Source organism: Neomonachus schauinslandi, chromosome 8, assembly GCF_002201575.2.
Source record: "Neomonachus schauinslandi chromosome 8, ASM220157v2, whole genome shotgun sequence".
In the NCBI taxonomy this organism is placed as follows: domain Eukaryota; kingdom Metazoa; phylum Chordata; class Mammalia; order Carnivora; family Phocidae; genus Neomonachus; species Neomonachus schauinslandi.
Genome location: NC_058410.1, coordinates 2,481,792 through 2,502,729, shown reverse-complemented (window position 1 = coordinate 2,502,729; position 20,938 = coordinate 2,481,792). Strand labels below are relative to the sequence as shown.

The window sequence follows — 20,938 nt, the reverse complement described above, 5'->3', positions numbered from 1 at the left end:
CCTGGGAAACAGGGGAGGGGGAGTGGGGGCAATGGGACAGGGCAGGTAGGAAACCAGTAAAGGCTGCGCTATCCAGTAGATTTCCAGGTAACGGGAACTCAGACCTGAACCATGGAGGCTAGCAGAGAACCCCGTCCCACTGGGGAGCGAGCTGGGCGGGCGTCCTCATGCACTCGTGGCCTGAGGTGCCCTCAGGAGAGGGTGTTTCCCTGGCGCTTCAGGCCTTCCCCAAACGCAGACAGAGCAGGCTCCGGTGGCCAGAAAAGCCAGCAGGCAAATCATCTCAGGTGCTGGCAGTTGGAGGTGGGCCCATGGTACAGGAAAAAGTCCATTTCAAAGGCATAGCTGATGTGTAGAATGGATAAATGATGATACAGATAGACAATTGAAAGTCACAAAATCCTCACCAGTAAAATTAAAAGTAACATAATTTTAAGAAATAGAAGTTGGATGATAAATTTTCATTCTTTGGAAGGCACCGTTCATGGTTGATGAGTGAAGATGTGGGAGTATAACATTCAGAGTTATAATGAAAAGAAGCAGAAGAACGAAAACAAACTTAATGGTGGGTGGGTCTAGAGTGTGGGACTGGGTGAGGGGTAGGTGAGCAGGAAAGATGTGGACACCGTTATTTTCTTTTAATATTTTCCCATTTTGTTTGGATTATTTTGATAGATTCCTCAAAAATATTTTATAAATACTTAATGATAAATAGTCTGAGTGTTAGGACAACAGATTAAAAAAAATTTTTATTTTAATTCCAGTTGGTTAACATACAGTGTTGTCTTAGTTTCAGGTGTACAACATAGTGATTCAACACTTCCATACATCACCCGATGCTCATCACAAGTGCATTTTGTTCAGATTTTTTTTTTTTTAAAGATTTTATTTGACAGAGAGAAACACAGCGAGAGAAGGAACACAAGCCGGGGGAGTGGGAGAGGGAGAAGCAGGCTTCCCGCCGAGCAGGGAGCCCGATGCGGGACTCGATCCCAGGACCCTGAGATCATGACCTGAGCTGAAGGCAGACGCTTAACGACTGAGCCACCCAGGCGCCCCATTTTGTTCGGATTTTTAACCATCAGTATGCACTACTTGCACAACAAACAGAACCGATGCAAACAAACCCTAATGCAATTACAAAAACTCGTATTTGGAGTACCCCTCAACAGAATACTACACAGGAGTTAAAGAGGAGGTAGAATCTGTGTGTACAAATATCAAAAGGTGGTCAGGATTTGTTAAGTGAATTTGGTAAATTAAAAAGTAAGCCTAGGATGCAAATTATGCAAGGGGAGAACTACGGGTGTATGGAACAGATTTCTATATAAGGTTGTCTGGAAAGACATATACCAATTTTAACAGATGCTGCTAGTGGGGAGAAGAGCCTGGTGAGGCGGAAAATCTCCACTTCTGCTTTCTTCCTTTACACAGCTATCTGCAGACCCCTCCCCCACCACTGGCATTATGGTCACCTGGGGTTTTAAAAAGATTCCTAGGACCTACTGCAGACCCAGGGAGGGTGCCTAGGGTAGGGTTCCAGAATCTGCACTTTTTCTTAATTAGCTTCCTCATACTTTGGGGTTCCCTCACTTTCCCAGCATGTTACTGCAAAACTAAGGAAACACGCGGAGTGTAAAGAAGAGTACAATAGCATGTTGCACATCCATATGTAATCTGCATTGTACTCCAGTGTAAACATGCATGCTTTCTGTGTGCACATGGTCACACACACACCCATGTATTGTTAACATCAAAAATAGAAGTCAGTTTTTTTTTTTACCATCAAAAATGGGTTTATTTGGGAATAACAGAGAACTGCAATTTAGGACATGCAAGCTATGGCAAAACCATGGGCAAGTCCCCCAAACAAAGGAGAGGAACATTATTTTATGGAGAAGGAGGAAATTGGAAGGGGTTGTTTTGAACCAAAGTTGGAGAAAAGGGAGAGTTCAGGGTGGGGATGATTTCTCATTGGCTGAATTGCAGCTGTGGTGGATTTTTTGTAGGAGGTGCAGTGTACGGTTTTCCTTGTTGGGGCCTGTAATTGATGATTCGGTCCTGTGGACCTCTATTCTCCTGAGATCTGTAACTGACTGTAACTGTTCCTGTAACTGACAGTGAGTAGGAAAGCTCCCTCTACCCACTTCAGGCGTACCCAGTACATGCTCCCGGGGCTCTGTGTGAGCGCGTGCACACACACACGCGCACGCGCACGCACGCACGTACGTACGGGCTCTCTCGGTGAGCGTGTGCGCACACACGCATGCGTGTACAGGCTGTCTCTCGGTGAGCGCGTGCACACACACGCATGTCTGCACAGGCTCTCTCTTGATGCGCACATTTACATATACGCATGCATGCCTGTGTGTGCAGGCTCTAGCGCGGTGAGCGGTGCGCACACACACACACCCGCGTGTATGTGCACACATTTCGGCAGCACGGCGGAAACGAGGCCCACATCAGGACTTTCCCAGCTGCAGCGTGCCTGCCCGGGTATCCCGCGCGGCCCGCGGACACAAATCCTCCGCCTGCCCGGTCCCGCCCCGTCCCGCCCCGTCCCGCCCCGTCCCGCCCGGGGCTAGCTGAGCAGGACAGGGCGTCCCTTTCTTTTCTTTTTTTTTTTTTTAAAGATTTTATTTATTTATTTGAGAGAGAGAATGAGATAGAGAGAGCATGAGAGGGGGAGGGTCAGAGGGAGAAGCAGACTCCCTACCGAGCAGGGAGCCCGATGCGGGACTCGATCCCGGGACTCCAGGATCATGACCTGAGCCGAAGGCAGTCGCTTAACCGACTGAGCCACCCAGGCGCCCTAGGGCGTCCCTTTCAACCTGTGCGAACGCGTCTAACGTTCACAGCACACAATTTATTTATGCGTGCGATGCAATACGATTTTAATGACGAGGCACCGCAGTGCTGCGTGGCCACTCTCACCACCGCCCTGGAAGCTCGCAGTCAGCAGAGGCCAGCCACAGACACACGGCCCCGCCCCCGCCGCAGGCCACGCCCTCCACGGACACCGGGGCCCCGCCCCTCTGCGTTTCCCCTCGGCCCCGCCCCCGACGCGAGGGCGGGCTTCGCGCCGGGGCGGGGGGGCGTGGTCTCGGCCGCGTCGCCGCGCGGCGTGCGGAATCTGCGGCGGCCGTTGGCCGTTGGCGCGGCTTGGGCGGTTGTCTTGGAGAAGCAAGATGGCGGCGACGGCGGCCGCGGTGGTGCCGGAGGAGGACACGGAGCTGCGAGACCTGCTGGTGCAGACGCTGGAGAACAGCGGGGTCCTGAACCGCATCAAGGTGGAGCGGGCCGGGCCGCGGGGACGCCGGCTGCGCCCGCGGGCCGCAGGGCCTGTGCGGACGGCGGGCGTCACAAAGGGTCGCGCGGGGTCGCGTCTGGGCCGCGGGCGGGGGGCGGCTCCTTGCGGAGCCGGGCCGGGTCTCGGGGGGCGGGCCGCGCGGAGGCCGAGGGTGCGCTCGCGGCGTGCGGGACGGGAGGCCGGCTCGCGCCGCAGCTGCCGGGCGGTGGCTGGCGTGGCGTCGCGGCCGCGAAAGCGGGGCTGAGCGGCCGGGGCGGGCGCTGGGAGCGGGCCGGGCGGGGAGCGGGGGCTTTCTGCGGGAGGGCGTCTCGCGGTGCATCCTGACCTCTCTGCACCTGCCCGCTAGGCGTTGCTGTCTCGTTAGTTTTCGCTTTTTGGCTTTTAGATGGTGGGGATGGTGCCTGTGGGACTTACGTTGTATACACCTCTTGTCATGAAAATTGCCTTGAAACAATTTTTGTCCCTTTACCCTTGTTTTTTAAAAAAAGGCTGAACTCCGAGCAGCTGTGTTTTTAGCACTAGAAGAGCAAGAAAAAGTAGAGGTATGAAATCGACAGATTTTAACATTACCGTATTCGTTTATGTTTAATTTCTAATGACTTAAACGTTATTCTAAAATACTACATACGTCAGGGTGTAGCCAAGGATGATTTTGAAGTACTAAGGATTACATTTTTTTACTATTGGAAGAGAGGCAACCTTACTCTCTTTTTGTCTATATTTTAGAATTTTGGAGTAGCCTAAAGAAAGTCAAGGTACAATAGTAAGTCTGGGGCCAGTAGTAAATCTTTGGTGGTGCAGATGCCTTTCCATAGGGGAAATCTGAAAAACAAGGTCAGAGGAGCTCCGTGAAGAAAGGGCTCCATTGTCAATGAGTTTGCTGCAGGATCCTGCAGAACCTGTAATATGTCAGTATGTATATATTGTGAATGCCCACAGGTGGGGGAATATAGTATGTAACTTTTCTCAACTATCTGACCACCCAGTTATTTTAAAATCATGTGCTCTTTGTCACTGTCAAAGGTCCAACCACTTCTTTATGTAAGTGCATATAGTTTTTTTTCTCTACCTCAAGTCTTCCCACCACTCTGAATAAATATCCTGGAACTTGTCAGCAAGAATTACTCCATAATCAGGGTCTTCACCTTGCTCCTGTGACAAATCCGTCTAATCTCCTCCTCACTTTAGACTTAGGTGTCTGCTCCTCTTTAACTTCATGAAGTGCTTCAATTCTTGGCTCTTCTGTGTTTGTCCAGGTGTCAGTTTTCTCTCGGCTGCCCTCTGTTCTTGACTTGTCTGGACTCTATGGTCCATGTTTAAGAAACCCCAGCTTCCTTGCCTTCCAGCCATACTTGCTCTGGGAAAAACCGCAAACGTCATTTAATTGAGCAACCTAACTCCCCTCCCTGCTTTTGCCGTGTCCGTCCTAGAGCAGTCACCCAGCACTGGGCTGCTGCTGTGACTAGCTGGCGGGTGCGTGCCTCAGCGCGGGTCTGAGCGGGCCGGGAGTCCTCTTTACTCAGAACTCTCACTTAGCTGCACTCTAGCCTTCCACCTCTCCTGTTTGCTGCACTCTTAGCAGCTGGCTATAGGGGCATCAGGTCCTGACTTTCTGTGTCTTCCCCTGCAGATCTGTCACTCAGCTCAGAAAAAGCTGCCCTGCATCTGTATGTACCTCTACCCCTTCCTTCCTGCTTTGGTGGAGGATTCTCTGTCTTGTCCAAGAATAGTCACTTTCTCTGGGTTTTGCCTTCCAGGTACTCTCAGCTCCTCAACGATTTGCTGTGTCTTTGGCCTCTCCCTTGCTGTTGGTTCTTCTCTTGAGCATAGAAACATGTTTGTATCTCTCTCAAGGAGAAAACTGTTTTCCTTAACTCATGTTCTCCTTTTAATACCACTCAATTTCTTCCCCTCACAGTCGAATTTTGAAAGAATGTGTATGTCTTATTTCTTATGTTCCAGGCACCCTTTAATACATTAACATCTTAAATCCACTTAAGTTCGCCTTAAATCTTCTACATCTAAGGACTTCCCTTTGCTGGGGTCAAGAAGAATCTCTTTATATTGAGTATATTTTAGTTCTTACCTGTGTTAGTTCTAACTTAGTTGTTCTTTGTGGCATTTGACATTCTTAATTCTTCCCTTCCTTCCTGAAAATCTCCCTTGAGTTTTGGGACTTTTTTCTGTTCTCTTCTTTTTTCCTTTTGAGCACTCCTTGGTTTCTTTAGCGTGATCTTTTTCCTCTACACCTGACTTAAATCCTTGGTGTATTTTCCAGTAGCTCTCATTCTGTGCTCTCTCCCTGGATGACCTTAATTATACCAGTAACTTCAGCCCTATATCCTTGATCCATATCGTGAGCTTCAGACCCATATGTGACCCTGCCTGCTGCACTGATCTTGCTTATGGGGACTGCTTTTTATCTAAGCAAGAAATCGGAGAGTTGCCTGGACCTTGCTCCTCTTTCTCTGCATCCATTCGCTCGCCTGGTTCTGTCTGGCAGCTCTGTAGCTGAGATGTCTAAGGAGGTTCTCTGCTGCCCTCTTACTCTATGCTGAGCTATTTATTTTGCAGGTTGCTTTACCCCTTTCTTCTCTCCAGTCTCCCTTTTGCTTTTGTCCCTCACCATCTTCCTGAAGTCCTTTTTCTGCAGTGCTCCTAGCTTGGCTGTTTATAATACACATCTGCTCTTGTTCCTCCATTTTCTTTAAATATTTCAGTTGACTCAGTGTCTTAAAATTTCCTAGACCAACCTACTAAGGACCTTTGTGATCTTTGCCTTCCTTGTCTTTTTTGGGTTTTTTAAAAAACTTTATTGAGGTGCAATTGACCTGCAGTAAATTCAATATACTTAAATGTATGGTGTGTTACATTTTAACACATTTATGCAACCTTGAAACAGTCAAGATAGTGCACATATCCTTGACCCTTGAAAGCTTTTTCAAGCCCCTTTGTACCACCCTCCCCCACCACACACCCCAGGGCCACCCATGTATTTAAGAGCCATACATGTGGGATCCTACCGCACAGACTCTCTTTTCTTCTTTGATCTGGCTGCATTCATTCAGCATAATGCATTTGAGATTTGTTCATATTGTCCTTTGTATTAATGGTTCATTCTGCCTTTCCCTGTGTAGTGTCTATTGTATGGATATGTGACAGTTTGTTTAGTCATTCATCTGTTGATGAGCATTTGGCTTGTTTCCAGTTTCTAGTATTATAAATAGGGCTTCTGTGAACATTCAAGTACATGTCTTGGCTCGGATCTGTGCTTTTATTTTGAGAAAATGCCTACAGATGGGTCATATGGTAGGGGTACTAACTCTTTAAAACTTTACTGGACTACTTTCCAAAGTGATTGCACCATTTATAATTCCATCAGTAGAATATGAGACTGTCGTTACACCTATAATTCATTCAGTCTGCTTAAAGAAGCTTGAGTGAGCTAGAAGTGTTTTTTCTGTATTTATTCAAATAAACGTCTAATGGCAAAAATAAGTTGGCCTATGCACTACACAAAATCATGTCACATACTGCTGATGAGCTGCTAATAACAAGTGTGTAATTTGAGTCCTTGCTCACAGTAAGCATGCTATAAATGGTAGATATCTATGATGACAAAATGTCAACATGTACTTAGAATAATAAACAGTTGTTTTTGTAAGTAAATGTATTGCCATTTCACATGAGTATCTGAAGATCTAGCTTCTAAAGTAGTTTAATAAACAATTTGTGGCATATTTAAAAATTAAAAATAAATACAAATTCTCATGTGTGGTTTCATTTTATTAGCTTTGAGATATTAAATAGCATGAAAGAATTCCTTTAGTAATCAATAGTTGTGGAGTGGGTTTAACCGTAATTTTATGAGTGACCGTATTTTACTTATATCTCTGCCAAAAAATTAAACTTTAAACCACATTTTGTAGTTGTTTTTAGGATAAATGCATGACATAATATTTCATTTTTTAACAGAACAAAACTCCTCTAGTCAATGAGAGCCTGAGAAAGTTTTTAAATACGAAAGATGGTAAGATGTTCAGTTTGTTCTTGTTTATTTTGTCTGTCTCCGAATTTTCAAATGTTGACTCTATTTAGGAGAGATGAGGAGTTTCAGTTTTTTGTTTTTTTTTTTTAAGATTTTATTTATTTGAGAGAGAGAGAGAGAGAGCACATGAGGGGGGGTGGGGTGACAGAGGGAGAGAGAGAAGCAGACTCCCCTCCCTGAGGCAGGGAGCCTGACCCAGAGCTCGATTCCAGGACCCTGAGATTATGACCTGGAGCCAAAGGCAGACACTTAACCAATTGAGCCACCCAGGCGCCTCAAGGAGTTTCAGACATTTTTTGAAGTCTGTGATTCTTATAGGTTCTCCTTTTAAAATCATATTTTATTGTACAACTGTTAAGTTGTTTTGAATATTTTTGGTCATGGGAAATTGGTTAAAACCAATTTTACGTAAGAAGCAAAATATTCTAATCCATTTTGAAATGTTATGTTGTTTTATTAATAGTTAGCTTCAAACTGATGATCCTAATGAAAACACGGGACTCAGATTTGCATTACTGGTGTTCTTCAAAGATAAATTTATAATTTATATTTAGAAACCTCTTTTCTTCAGTTAATTAATCTTACTCCGTGGTGTTAGTGAAGGGGGCTTCAGGGATCTCACAGGTGTGCTCACCGCCTCTCACGTTTCGCAGGCCGGCTGGTGGCTAGTCTTGTTGCAGAGTTTCTCCAGTTTTTCAATCTTGACTTCACCTTGGCCGTTTTTCAGCCTGAAACCAGCACAGTAAGAGTCATGAATTTTTTACATCTATTCTTTGAAACCATCCTTGGTACAAATGAGTTCATTATAACCTGAAACTTAACAACATTTGACACTTTATAGGGTCTTGCATATAGATTATTTTTTGTAGTTGATTATCTTTTTCTTAAAAGCCATGTGAGCTGTAGATAGCTGGTACCCATGCTGCTTCGTAGAACTTTGAAAGGAGTGTTTTGTCAAATTAATTTGTTCTGATGTCAGATACATCCATTTTTGGATGTAGAGACTTGGTTAAAAGAAATATATAATTTTTTAAATGGGCATTTTATTCATTATAAAAATGATCTCTCTGTGTTTAGAGAGATCTTTAAGTCCCCAAAATATTTTTCTTTAATCTCTGAAAATAATTTGCATACTTCTCAGCATTTATATCTTGTTCTATCTTACCTCTTCTCTAGTTTCAAGGTCTTGAAGGTCGAGAGAATTTAGCCCGAGATCTAGGTATTATTGAAGCAGAAGGTACTGTGGGTGGACCTTTATTATTAGAAGTGATCAGACGTTGTCAACAGAAAGGAAAAGGGCCAACCAATGGGGAGGTAAGTATAATTCTAGCCTCTGTTATCTTTTTCTATTTTAATTATTGGCTGCTCAGTGTAGCCATGCAGAGTTTTGCATACATAGTGCATCAAAGTTTAAATGGAAAGAAGCTATTCCTTAAAAACAAAACAAAACACAGTCAGATCACATAAAGGCACATTTTGATGAAAATTGGAGACGCGGCAGCTGAGTCTGGTGCCGCGCCTGTTCTGCAGATGGGCACTCGGGCGTCGGGGTCAGGGGTCCGGCTGTGTGGAACCAGCCGCGCTCCTCCACTGGCTGCCTGGCTTCGGACGTGCAGGCCCCTCCCCGGCTCCCCCTGTGCGGCATCGGGGGAGAGGCATCGGGAGAGCGGGGCCTCGTGGCCATTGTGAGGCCTGAGGCACGGGTTAGTGCTTGTCAAGTGCAGAGAACACTCAGCTCCTTAGTCGTACTCTTGTTACCACTTTAAACAGAACAGGGCTGAATTAGAGGCTACTTAATAATTTTTTGAACTTGAGGGCTTTTTAAAAATAGACTTAAAGCTGTTTAAGCTATTGATTGTGCTTAGTTTCTAAACATTTTCAAACTTCTGCTTTCTTGATTAGCTACTGCTTTTCTTACTCCTTTTTAGAGATCTGCTAATGAGATTAAGTCTGATTCTTAGTTATTAGTTACAAACGTTAGTTTCACAGAGAGATACCGTTTCACAGACGTGGACCATGTGGTAGCTGTCTCAGACACCCGGTTAAATGTGTGCTTTTAGTCACTGGTTTATAAGTAAGAATGTGGAGGGTTGTGCACTTGCTGTGCTCTGTGTGGAGAGCCTCAGAGCGTGTTTTGTATTAGAATCTTTGAACATCAGGAGAGCCTGACTGAGCACCTGTTGCATATAGGGCATAACAAACAGGTGCTTTGAATGAAAAGATAAAACAGTTTCCTGGACTAGAAGAATTGAGAGTTATTAAAGATAAAATGTGTTCCCATAAGGAAATGGACGTGTAAGTGATAGCTTATGATAATAGAGGGAGTGTACAGTAAATGGTTAGTACCACACATTTTAGGAGTCAAATTGGTTTTAGTTAAAGGGTTTTTCAAGTGGAAATTTTCAAGTGGAAATTTTGTTAAACTCAGTCTTAATGTGAGAGTAGAGGAGAGGACTGGGAAGCTGTTCTAAGGCGGCTACGGGGAGCTGGGGCCAGGAGTGGGGTGCCGCGGCTGGGAGCTGGGGTGGGGCACTGGGGCGGGGCGCTGGAGTGGGAAGCAGGGGTGGGGTATGCTGCAGCAGGGGTGGGGCGCTGGGGTGAGAAGGGGGCCCTGCAGCGGAAAGTGGGGCATGGCGGGGGCGGGGGTGCTGCAGCAGCTCTTGGGTTCAGCTCTCTGAGGTGCTGGTGGCCCCCGTTCTCTGGTGTGCTGTCCCTGAGCTCACGAGCACGAGCGTGGGCTCTGAGCTAGGATGCTTGGGGTCACATCCCAGCTCTGCCGTGTCCTGTGTGTGACTCTCTGAAGACACTTAACCTCCACGTGCTTTAGGTTCCTCACTCACGAAATGGGGACGATGGAAGTAACAGCTTTGCGGGTGGTGGTGAGAACCGAGGGGAGTCAGGGTAGCTTGTGCAACCGTGCTTCGCATGCAGGGATCTGCGAGTCTTTGCCTTCATCATCATCGTTGGTGGTTCTATTCTCATTACTGTTTGATGGCTCCTTGTGTCCAGCTCAGTCCTTTCCCCAGCGTGAAACCAGAATCTCCAGCTCTTCCCCACACATACCCCTTGTTAACTCACGAACACATTTGAATCCTGTGTGAAAAAACAGACTTCACTCTAACAAAGTGTGAAAAATATGTGTCCTCCCAGATAACCACCCAGTTCCAGTTCTTGCTCCAGATTTCTGTGTCCGTGTTGATTGTGCTTCTGTGACTCCTCGGTTTCAATCCAAGGAGCTGCCTCTCTGTGCCCTCGGTTCAGGCTTTCTGTCAGGAAGGAGTCTCTCTCCCGTCTGTACCAGCAGCACGATGGAAGAAAGCAAGCTTGGTTACTGGGAAACTCCGTTTGCTGCTAACCGGGGCGTCTGCCTCAAACTGAGGCCCAGTAAGAGGTTTCTTGTCTAGTTGGGTTGATCTGAAAGTGAAAACTCAATAAACGTATTCTTTTTTTTTTTTTTTTTTTTATGTTAACTAAGTTTATTGTGCTGATCATTGCACAATATATACCGTATATCAAATCCTATGCAGCTTAAGTTTGCACCCGCTTATGCCAATTCTATCTCAGTAAAGCTGGTTTTAAGGAAGCATGGAACCCATACGCTTTTTTTTTTTTTTTGATATAATGGTAATTTAATGGTAATTTAATCACCCAAATGTTTTTTTTCTTTTTTTTTAATTTTTAATTTTTTATTCTTATGCTAATCCCCATACATTACATCATTAGTTTTAGATGAAGTGTTCCATGATTCATTGTTTGTGCATAACACCCAGTGCTCCACGCAGAATGTGCCCTCCTCAATACCCACCACCAGGCTAACCCATCCTCCCACCCCCGTCCCCTCTAGAACCCTCAGTTTGTTTTTCAGAGTCCATCGTCTCTCATGGTTCGTCTACCCCTCCGATTTCCCCCACTTCATTCTTCCCCTCCCGCTACCTTCTTCTTCTTTTTTTTTTCTTAACATATATTGCATTATTTGTTTCAGAGGTACAGATCTGAGATTCAACAGTCTTGCACAATTCACAGCGCTTACCAGAGCACATACCCTCCCCAGTGTCCATCACCCAGTCACCCCATCCCTCCCACCCCACCCCCCACTCCAGCAACCCTCAGTTTGTTTCCTGCAATTAAGAATTCCTCATATCAGTGAGATCACATGATACATGTCTTTCTCTGTTTGACTTTCAATAAACGTATTCTTTATATGTCTTTCTGACTGGTGGATCCGAAGCCTCCCCAGTCAGTTTACCCTGTTTCAGAGCTGGGTTTCTGTCAAACGGACACAGGAGAAGATTTTTATAGCTTCAAGAAGTCATTGTTTTACTTCTTTAAAGTTTGAAACCATTATGAAATACCCACTCTTTGCTACTTTTCTCCTCTGAATATTGGGGTATGTCCTTTTAATTGGTTGTGTGTATGTGTATACACACATAAATTAGTGGTCAAATTCATATTTAAAATAGGGAACTCACAGGTGTCCATTTTGGCTTTTCCATCTTCACTAGTGTTTATAACTTTGAGAGGACACCTTTCTTTAGGTTTTATTAACCTTTGACGTCTGATGCTGGAGAAGAAAATTAGCTGTGGATTCAGCCCATTGAACTCCGTTAGTGATGCTTTTGCCAAAAGTGCATTTTCAGACCACCTTAAGAATCAGGTTGCTATGCCCCACGTCCTTTACCGTGACTTTGAGTTGATTTTGCAGGGTGTTGGATGTTCCCCAGCGTGGAGAATCCCAGCACTTGGTTGTTTGCCGCGCTGCCCCGGGTGAGCCCCCTCCCTGCCCGTGAGCACCTTGCAGTCACTCCGGTCCTGCTTCCCAGCACCCCTGCGGGCACGGCCAGCAGTCACTCTGTGTCCTTCATGCTTGTTGACTTCATTTTAAGGTTCAGCCTTTTATCTGTTCCTTTCCACTTTAAAAATTGCAATCACTGCGTAATGGCAACTAGATAGTTTCCAGATTCCTCAGCCTTGATGTTAAGATCCTGCGTGATGCGGTGCCTACTCATCTTTCTAGCCTTATGCCTTTATTTGAAACGTGAAACCTTGTGCTTCAGCCAGACTTGCTTATACTTGAAAGTGGCTTTTGCTTTCTTGCCTTTTCCTCATCTGCTCTCCACCTAAAATGGTGCATCATCCCCATACCCAGCTGTGGAATGTTGTCATTCACGGTCTCTCTTCCACTCTGCCTTCTGGGATGTTTCTTCTTGTTCTTCCTCTCTCTCTGCTGGCAGCTGTTGTAACTGAGTGCCTGGCTCTGCGTGGGTGTGGCAGCCCCCTGCTGTTGCCCGTCCCTCCCCACGTCATCCCTTGGCTGGGGACAAGGACTTGGGCTCACCTTTGTATCCTTTGCAGGGTCCAACCCAACAGGGATTCTTCTTCTTCTTTTTTTTTTTTTTTAAAGATTTATTTATTTTAGAGAAAGCACACATGGTGGGGAGGGGCAGAGGGAGAAAGTATCTGAAGCAGACTCCCCGCTGAGTGCAGAGCCCTGACAAGGGGCTAGATCCCATGACCCTGAGATCATGACCTGAGCCGAAACCAAGAGTTAGACGCTCAGCCACTGAGCCACCCAAGTGCCCCCAACGGGGATTCTTCACAGATAATGTGTTCAAGGTCAGTGGGAAGCTTTTGCAGACTTTTGTACAGAGGAAGTACTTGTTTGGAAGATGAATTTGTGAAGGTTAGATGGTGAAATTGGGAGAAGTTTCATGACTGGGAGAAGTGAAATCCACTAGAAGGCAAATTTAGACAGGAATGATTTTGGAAGTAAATGCAGAAGCAAATGGGCAGATAAAGATTCCCCTTTAAAGGAAGAAGCAATAAGACTTGGTAAATTACTCCCTGCTCAGCGGGGAGTCTGCTTCTCCCTCTGACCCTCCCCCCTCTCATGTGCTCTCTCTCTCTCTGTCTCTCTCTCTCAAATAAATAAATAAAATCTTTAAAAAAAAAAAAAAGACTTGGTAAATTAATATTACGGCAGAGGGTTGGGGTCTCAGAGGGTAATATGGGAAGAAGAAAAATTTGCAAAGGTGAAATGAGGTTTTCTGCCTGGGAGAAGATGATGCCATACCAGAAGTCACGCTGCTCGAGGGAGGAGCAGAAGGTATGACGAGCAGCACATTGTCGTATTTAAAGAGCTGTAGACATCAGTAGGATTTTTAAAGCAAAATAACCAATATTTAATATGCACACAGTGCACAGAGCTGCTAATGATGTAGTGGATGAATTTTAGGTCACTTCCATTCCATTCCATTCACTATGCGTTTAGCATAGCGCTGAGAAGTGGCCAGCGGGTGCCCTGAACGTGGTGGGTTTGTGATGCTGCCGTGCCCTGCGGTGGCTCTGCGTTGCGGTTCGGTCCCATGCGGCGCGGTGCAGCCTGGTGCGGTGCGGTCTGGTGGCCGTGCAGTTCGGTGGCGTGGCCAGACAAGCCCCCGTGCTCGAAGAGATGAGAGAGTGGCATGAGCGTGCAGAGGAGGAAGGGGAGTGTGGTCCTTTGAAAAGGGGGACGTGCTTTCCGACACAGCCGCTGTTTGATGTTCTGGAGACAGAGTGAAGGAGGCCGCGAGTCTGGCGAGGGTGAAGGAGTAGATGTGTACGAATCACAGGACAGGGCTGGTGCGGACCGCCGGGTCCTGAGCGAGGGCTTCGTCTGGGCACCTTGACCCTGCGACTGAGCGGCCTGTTCAAGGTGACTGGGTCAAATACGTAGGTAATTAGAATCTAAGTGTGTTTTGTTTTGTTTTTGTTTGAATAAAATTGGGGAAAATCTAGTGAGAATATTTACATAATTTAGAAAGAGTTAAAAACATCAGTATTGTGTAGTGGTTTTCAATGCTAAAATGCTGTTGAGGCTTAATAGTGTATTTATGTTTTATTTTAAACTATGCTTTAATCTTAAACTGTGAAATATTTTAGGGTGCACTAGATCTATCTGATGTACATTCTCCACCGAAGTCACCAGAAGGCAAAACAAGTGCTCACAGCAGTGCCAGTAAGGTGAGTAGGCCGCGGGTACGAGGACTTCTGCGCTCAGACTCCACGGGGCTCTGCTTTTCTCACCCTCGTCCTCCTTGTTCCAGGTTTTGTTTTGTAATGAAAATGCTGTGTAGTTTCTTGAAATTGCTTTTCTCCCCTTAATGAAGCATATATTTATAACAATTATTTCAGTTTGTTGGTAGTTTTTTTGAATTTTGTGTCATAGAAAGGAATGCACTGCTGAATCACAGAATTGTGAGATATTTGGACTCGTTTGGTACTTTGAAAATTTTCTTCCTCAGTTGACAAGAGGATTTATTTTTCATTTATAAATCCCTAGCTTGAGGATACTAGGTTCCAGACTGTTGTTCCAGAATATTGTGGTGTTGAATATTGTAGATGGATGACCAGTTTAGAATTGTAAATTATAGTGGTTTTTTTATATTAATGAGCTATTTTGAGGATTTATAAGAAAATACATGTGCCGTGTGTGTGTGTGTGTGTATGTATGTGTGTGTGTGGTTTATGGGTTGTTAAAGTTAAGGCTGTCTGATTGCCGGAATTTGGCATACTGGAGAAAAATGCTGAGTGGAACACTGGAATTTCAAGTCCAGGATCACAGGAACGGTGATCGTTAGGGGATATGTTGTCTCGGGACTGGTTGCAGCGCCCTGTGTGTTGGTACAACCAACCGGTTGTACCCAAGGACGGGTTTGGGTCAGGTTGTGCCGTGACGGCTGCTGTGACTCCCATTCTGCAGGATGCGGGTGGTGCCTTGGGGCACGATGGTGTTGCACTGACTTGTGGGCACAGCGGTACCTCTTCAACTAGGTGGCTTCTAGAGGGTTTCTCTCTCTTTCAGATGCCTGGGCTCAGACACCAGTGAGTGGTCCCTGTTGTTTTGTCGCTGGGTCTTTATGGTGTTGCTCCTTTTCATTTTTTTCAATTTGGAAATCAAAGGATTTTACGCTTTATTTGCAGCCGAGGGAAGAGACCATCATGCTGTTTGTAGGTGTCCCTTCTCTCTGAGATCTGGTTAGCCTTCACTGTGGGGAGGGCTTTCCCTTGATGCTCATGGGAGGCTGTCACCATGGTTACAGAGGGAGCAAGGTTGTGAGTAAATTTAAAAAGTCCCTTTAAATGAATTGTCAGATATAGGAGCCTTGGTAAAAAAGCTTTGCTTTCTGTGAACATGTCTGGCTGTGAAGGGGTTAAAATTAATGCTTATTCCACAATATCAGTACCTATAGAATTGAGCTGTTTGGAAGTTCTCTTTTTGGCCAGTTATTATTTTGTAAAGCAAATTAGCAACATGAACCTTCTACATGTGATGTATCTTCAGGATAACAGATTAAAGTCTTTGACATACTTTCTCTACACAAATTTTATTTTCAAGATCTTAAGAATTACGATAGAATCTTTTAAGTCAGGAAATGTTGCCTTAAATACAGAGAAGTGCCGGTAGTTACCAAGGTGGGTTTGGAGAGCAGTATGCTGTCCTCCAGCTGTCCCCTCGCGCTCACCTCCTCCTGTCGGCTCCCCGTGCGGCGGGGAGGCCCGTGGGGCAGTGGCCGTGTCCGCAGGGCCGTGGCTGACTCGTGTCAAGAGGAGGCCTTTTGCTGGCAGGTGAGCTGCAGTTCCCTGTAGTTCTGAGGATGTGGATTTGGGGTTTCAGCGCTTTCCCCACCTGTTTCTTGCCAGCTCTCTTTTCTCTCTCAGTGGTCTTTGAATCATCTTGGGCTCTCAGGGTACCTTGTCAGGCTGCGTGCCATGGAGAGCACTCGGGGCTCTGGGGCTGTGGGACGTTGTGGCCAAGCCGAGGGTCCTGCCCGGCCTGCAGGAACCCGCTTTGTGTGCTCCTGAGCAAGGCGAGGCCGGGGCCGCTCTTTGGGGAGGCTGCTCCGGAGGCAAGGCCTGGCTTTGCTGTGGAGCGCCGGCCAAGGTGTGGTTCTGCACTAGGCTGCCGGGGGGCGGGGCGGGGGGCGCGGGCCCAGTCACTGCGAGGCATGGTAGTTACACGCAGGGTGAACCACTGCAGGAGAAGAGAATTCAGGAAGGAGAAAAAAAATGTGCGTTTCAGAAAGGAACATATTGATTAGGTTTTCCATTCTTAAGACCTTTTCTTTCTTTTTTTTTTTTTTTTTAAAGATTTTATTTATTTATTTGACAGAGAGAGAGAATAAGCAGGGGGAGTGGCAGGCAGAGGCAGAGGGAGAAGCAGACTCTCCGCTGAGCAGGGAGCCCGATGCGGGACTCGATCCCAGGACCCTGAGATCATGACCTGAGCTAAGTCAGACGCTTCACTGACTGAGCCACCCAGGTGCCCCCTTGAGAGCTTTTCTAATAGGAAACTTTATTAGTTTGGTTATGGATTAGTTTCTTTGTAAAGATTTATACTTTTTGGTAAAATGTCATTTTATTCTCATGCTCAGATACCAAGGTATAAAGGACAAGGTAAGAAGAAGACAAGCGGGCAGAAGTCTGGTGCCAAGGTAACATGCATGAGGGCAGAGGAAAAAAGCAGCCTCTGCCACAGCAGACCGCCAACTCTGTGGGCTCCTAGCGGGCACTGAATCCCTGTTGGCCCAGGGTTCAGTTTTCTGTGCCAATGTCACTGTCTTCCAGCTGTAATCAGAATATGATTGAGTCATGGGGCGTAAAACAAAAAGTAATTTGACTTTTCGATTTTTATCCAGGTGAAAATCATACTGTTGGATTTTAAAAATGTGCTGTCAGTTTTACTTTGAGAATTCCTTGTTTTGTTGGCAATAAAGTTGAAAATATTTTCCTTTTGAATGGATGGTCATATACATATTCTTAACGTTATGATTTTTATCTGAGGTAAATAGCGTATCAAACTACTTTTTGGGTAAGTTTCAATTGATAAAGGCTAAACTTAGTTTCTTTCAAGACATTTTTGTTTGTGTTGAGCATTTGGCGGTGTATCAGACCATTGCACATCGGTTAGCCTTCCCTGGAAGCCCTGGCTCACAGGAGACCCGTGGGGACACGCAGGGCTGGGCGAGCTGATTCTGCAGTGGTGGGGCCTTGGCTGCTTTTTTTTTCCTCCCGAAATCATGACAAAAATCAACTAAGCCAGTAGATTAGCTGCTTTTAAAATTTAAGTATTACAGGTCTTAGAAGCACTACTCGTCAGTATACTTTTCACATTTGTTTAGAATAAGATACTTAAGATATTTAATTTTTAGTGCTGTAAGAATCTTCGGTTCTTGTTGAACCTTAGGTTATGTATAGATTATTGAAGAGCTTCAAAATCAAAGGGTTTTAAAAATTGTATCTGCTGTCTTAGCTGGCTTTACTTCTAGTGGTTTCACTGGTAGATTCCCATTATTCTATTTGTTACATTATTTTTATGTGTTACTACACGAGAAGACAATTTAGAGCATTAATTAGCAAGTATGTGTGACCAGTTACCTGGTGGGAGTTGCTGTGTGAAGGGCTGCGGTCAAGACAGAGTCACTGTGGGCCCCACTGCGGCAGGTGACAGTCTAATTGGAGAGGTGAGACCCACCTTAAGAAAGATGACTAAGAAAATAAAACAGCATATTTTTAAAGATACTTTCAGTCAATTTCTTGGACTTTTATTTAAGAAAGTTAAAAGCATATTTCACAGTATTAAGTTTTTCTCACTTATCGGTTAAAACATTTTGAAGTCTATACATTGTCTAAACCAAAGCACATTAAAAGACGGATTTTCACTTTTCACTTCCCAGCACGCAGCCGTGGTGCCCCAGCAGACTGCCAGCTCTGCCGCGGGCAGGCCGCATGGGGCTCCCCTGACCTCGGGGGTGACTGAGGGATCTGGACGGGCCCTGCCCTGCAGTTGTGGGCTCTCCGTCCGGCCCCTTTTATTTCATTTTTTGTATTCTTGACCCAAGATACTTAGTCACTTTGGAACCTTTTTTTCCCCTCCACTTCCTTGGTTTTTTTTCTGAATTGCCTTTCTAAGTCTGTATTATACCCAGCATTGCCTGTTTTCCAGCCTGGCAGGTGAGCCCGTGGCTCTTCATTCCTTAGCCTTTTTTCTTTGCCTCAGGCATGCAGTAGGTTTGCAGATCCTTAATATCCTAACATTCTTAACATCTTAATATTTGAATGCCATGCTGCATGTGGTCATTGAGGTACTAGCAAGACTCCCGGGGGAGCTATCCACAGGGGAGCTACGTGGCATTTCCCAGTTGTGCAGAGCTCTAAGTGGTAGTAACCCTGCCTGCCATGAGCCAGGCGTGCAGTGAAGGGACCATGAGCGGGGCAGCAGGAGAGCCCAGGACATTGAACAAGGACTGTTGATGTGTCTTGTTACTTCCTTTGCGTACAGGAAGGCACGGTATTAATGGCTCAATCAGAGATCCTTGGTGGCTTTCAGAGAAGTTATATTCATATCAGAAATGAACTTTAAAGATTATTCATATATATATATATGTGCGTGTGTGTGTGTATAAATAATTGATTTGTACTTGCTATTATAAACTTGTCAAAGTGCAGAGCAAAATACAAGGTTTTTGAAGGAATTTAAGTTGGGTGCAAATAAAAGTTTTTGTTACTGTTGTGAGACAGTAAAGGATGGGTGGGAGAATTGGAATACTCGGTGGAGAAGTATTCGGTGGGAGGGCGTTTCTTTAAACATTCCAAGTCTATATTAACACTTACTTCCAAGGTATCCTCTGTAGTAGTCTATTTCAGTGTAAACCCTTTTGTTCTACCAAACATGGTGCCAGTTGTCTGAGGAAAAAAAATGCATATCAAAAATGGCAACAGACTTTTGGTAGGTTCTACTAATTTAGGTTTGTTATTTAAGATGTTATTAAATGTTTTTTGTTTGTAATACTTAGATTAAGATGCTTTTTATCACTACATTAAATAGGAAAGGTCATCCTTTTTGTAATCAGTTCTCAGGTATTTTAAAACTAGTGTGTGTTCAGGTATTTTTTGCTTCCAGTTCCTTTAAAAGGACTTTTTAAATTTGTTATTCCTTGTTTTCAAAATTCTGGGGTAAGCTGATTAAGGGCAGTGATGAAGACCACAATGTATATATGTTTGGGGGTGGGAGGGCAGGCATATTTGTGGGTCTTTTCAGTCTAGACATGGCTTTCTAGATAAACCATTCACTGTCATTCCCTTATACACACACACACACACACACTCTCTCTCTCTCTCTCTCCGGGATGGATGAATACACTTGGGTGAACAGTATTCCCAACCCTTCGCCCTTGTGCCTGACCAGCTCCGCATTTCCAGCTGCTTCAGATCTGAGACTGGACAGTGGGCATTCCCTGCTGGCCCCCAGGCTGCTGGCTGGACCGGGTGATGGAGCGGAGCATCTGTGCAGAGGGTCATTTTCAAGTCTGGTGTCAGAGCCAGAGATACGAATCTACAGGAATTACAGATAGTCTGTAGAGCATACAGACAGGATTTCTAGAAACACTGAGTTTTTAGAGGAGTTTAAATGTTTGTTTTCTGGTTCTAGAATCCTACAGTGTTTATGTTCTAGGTGAATAAATTTTAAATATATGTGTGTTACAGCTGTGGTAGAATTGTTTAAACCATGGGTCAAGAAAAGGCCTTTGGTGGGGTGGGAGAGGAGAGCTGGGGCCTTGAGATGTGGGTGGGGAAGGGAATTAATACCCATGCATTTTTTAAATACTTTTGCAAAACTAGGGTATTTCTTTAGCTTTGATGTTTCTCTGTTATGAGCTTGGAAAAACAAAATTATTATTTTTTTTAGGTTCTTAAGATGCTCTAGTGATAATTCATGTTTTGGCACTGGGAAACTTGTAGTTATTTTCACGGTGAAACTCTGTGAGGCTCATTTTCTGTTAATCTAGAAATGACTGAAATCCAGATGTGTAAGTGTAGTTGTAGACCATTAAGTATATGCTCAAACTTTCTTACAACTTCACAGTAATTCACCATGAAGTTTTAGTCTTGAGATTGGTCCAAGGGAATGTAACAACTGCTGTTCAGTAGGTTTCTCGGTTTTCTGAAAAGACAAACTTTATTATAGGTTTTAGTTATTTAATATAAACACCTATACGTAGGGCTGCCGTGAGAAGGTACACAAACTTGGTGACTTAAAACAACAAGACATTTAGTGTCTCGCGGTTCTGGAGGCTGCAGGTTTGAAATCAGGGTACTGGGGCAGCAGGCTCCCCCTGGGGGCTGGGACGAGAGTCTCTTGCTGGCAGTCCCAGGCGTTCCTTGCCTTGTAGACCCATCACCCCATCCCCGCCGTCCCGTTCACATGTGTTCTCCCCACGTGTCCTCTCGTTGGGTACTGGGCACAGTGGATTAGGGGCCTGCCTCCTGCAGTGTGACCCATCATAACTAGTTACATCTGTCGCAACCCTATTTGTAAGTGAGGGCACGCTCTGAAGTACGGGAGTTAGGGCTTCATCTGTTCCGGGAGACATCGTTGAACCCGTAACTGCTAAGGCCTGTGAGGCTATCCAGGGAATGAATGCCAAGGCAAGTCTTTGTTCTATACACATAACATTATTTACTTGCCTTACTACCATTTAGATGTGGATAAACTGGAGCTAAGTTCAGGAGGAATCTAAATAGTTAAAATTAAGCACTGTTTG

The 20,938-nt window shown here is 45.2% G+C and overlaps 1 protein-coding gene across 3 annotated transcripts in view; it reads left to right on the top strand.

Moving 5' to 3' along the window:
* Nucleotides 1–3,183: 3,183 nt before the first annotated feature.
* Nucleotides 3,184–20,938, top strand: part of CEP43 (centrosomal protein 43) — a 31,138-nt gene continuing 13,383 nt past the window's right edge. For 2 of the 3 annotated variants that reach the window (XM_021693180.1, XM_021693181.2), the window contains exons 1-6: nt 3,184–3,290; nt 3,799–3,852; nt 7,286–7,340; nt 8,012–8,100; nt 8,535–8,672; nt 14,277–14,357. In XM_021693180.1, the coding sequence (XP_021548855.1) occupies nt 3,189–3,290; nt 3,799–3,852; nt 7,286–7,340; nt 8,012–8,100; nt 8,535–8,672; nt 14,277–14,357 (519 nt within the window). In that variant the 5' untranslated portion in view covers nt 3,184–3,188. Of the gene's footprint in view, nt 3,291–3,798; nt 3,853–7,285; nt 7,341–8,011; nt 8,101–8,534; nt 8,673–14,276; nt 14,358–16,768; nt 16,829–20,938 lie in introns of all 3 variants that reach the window. The other variant, XM_021693179.1, reaches the window with a different exon arrangement.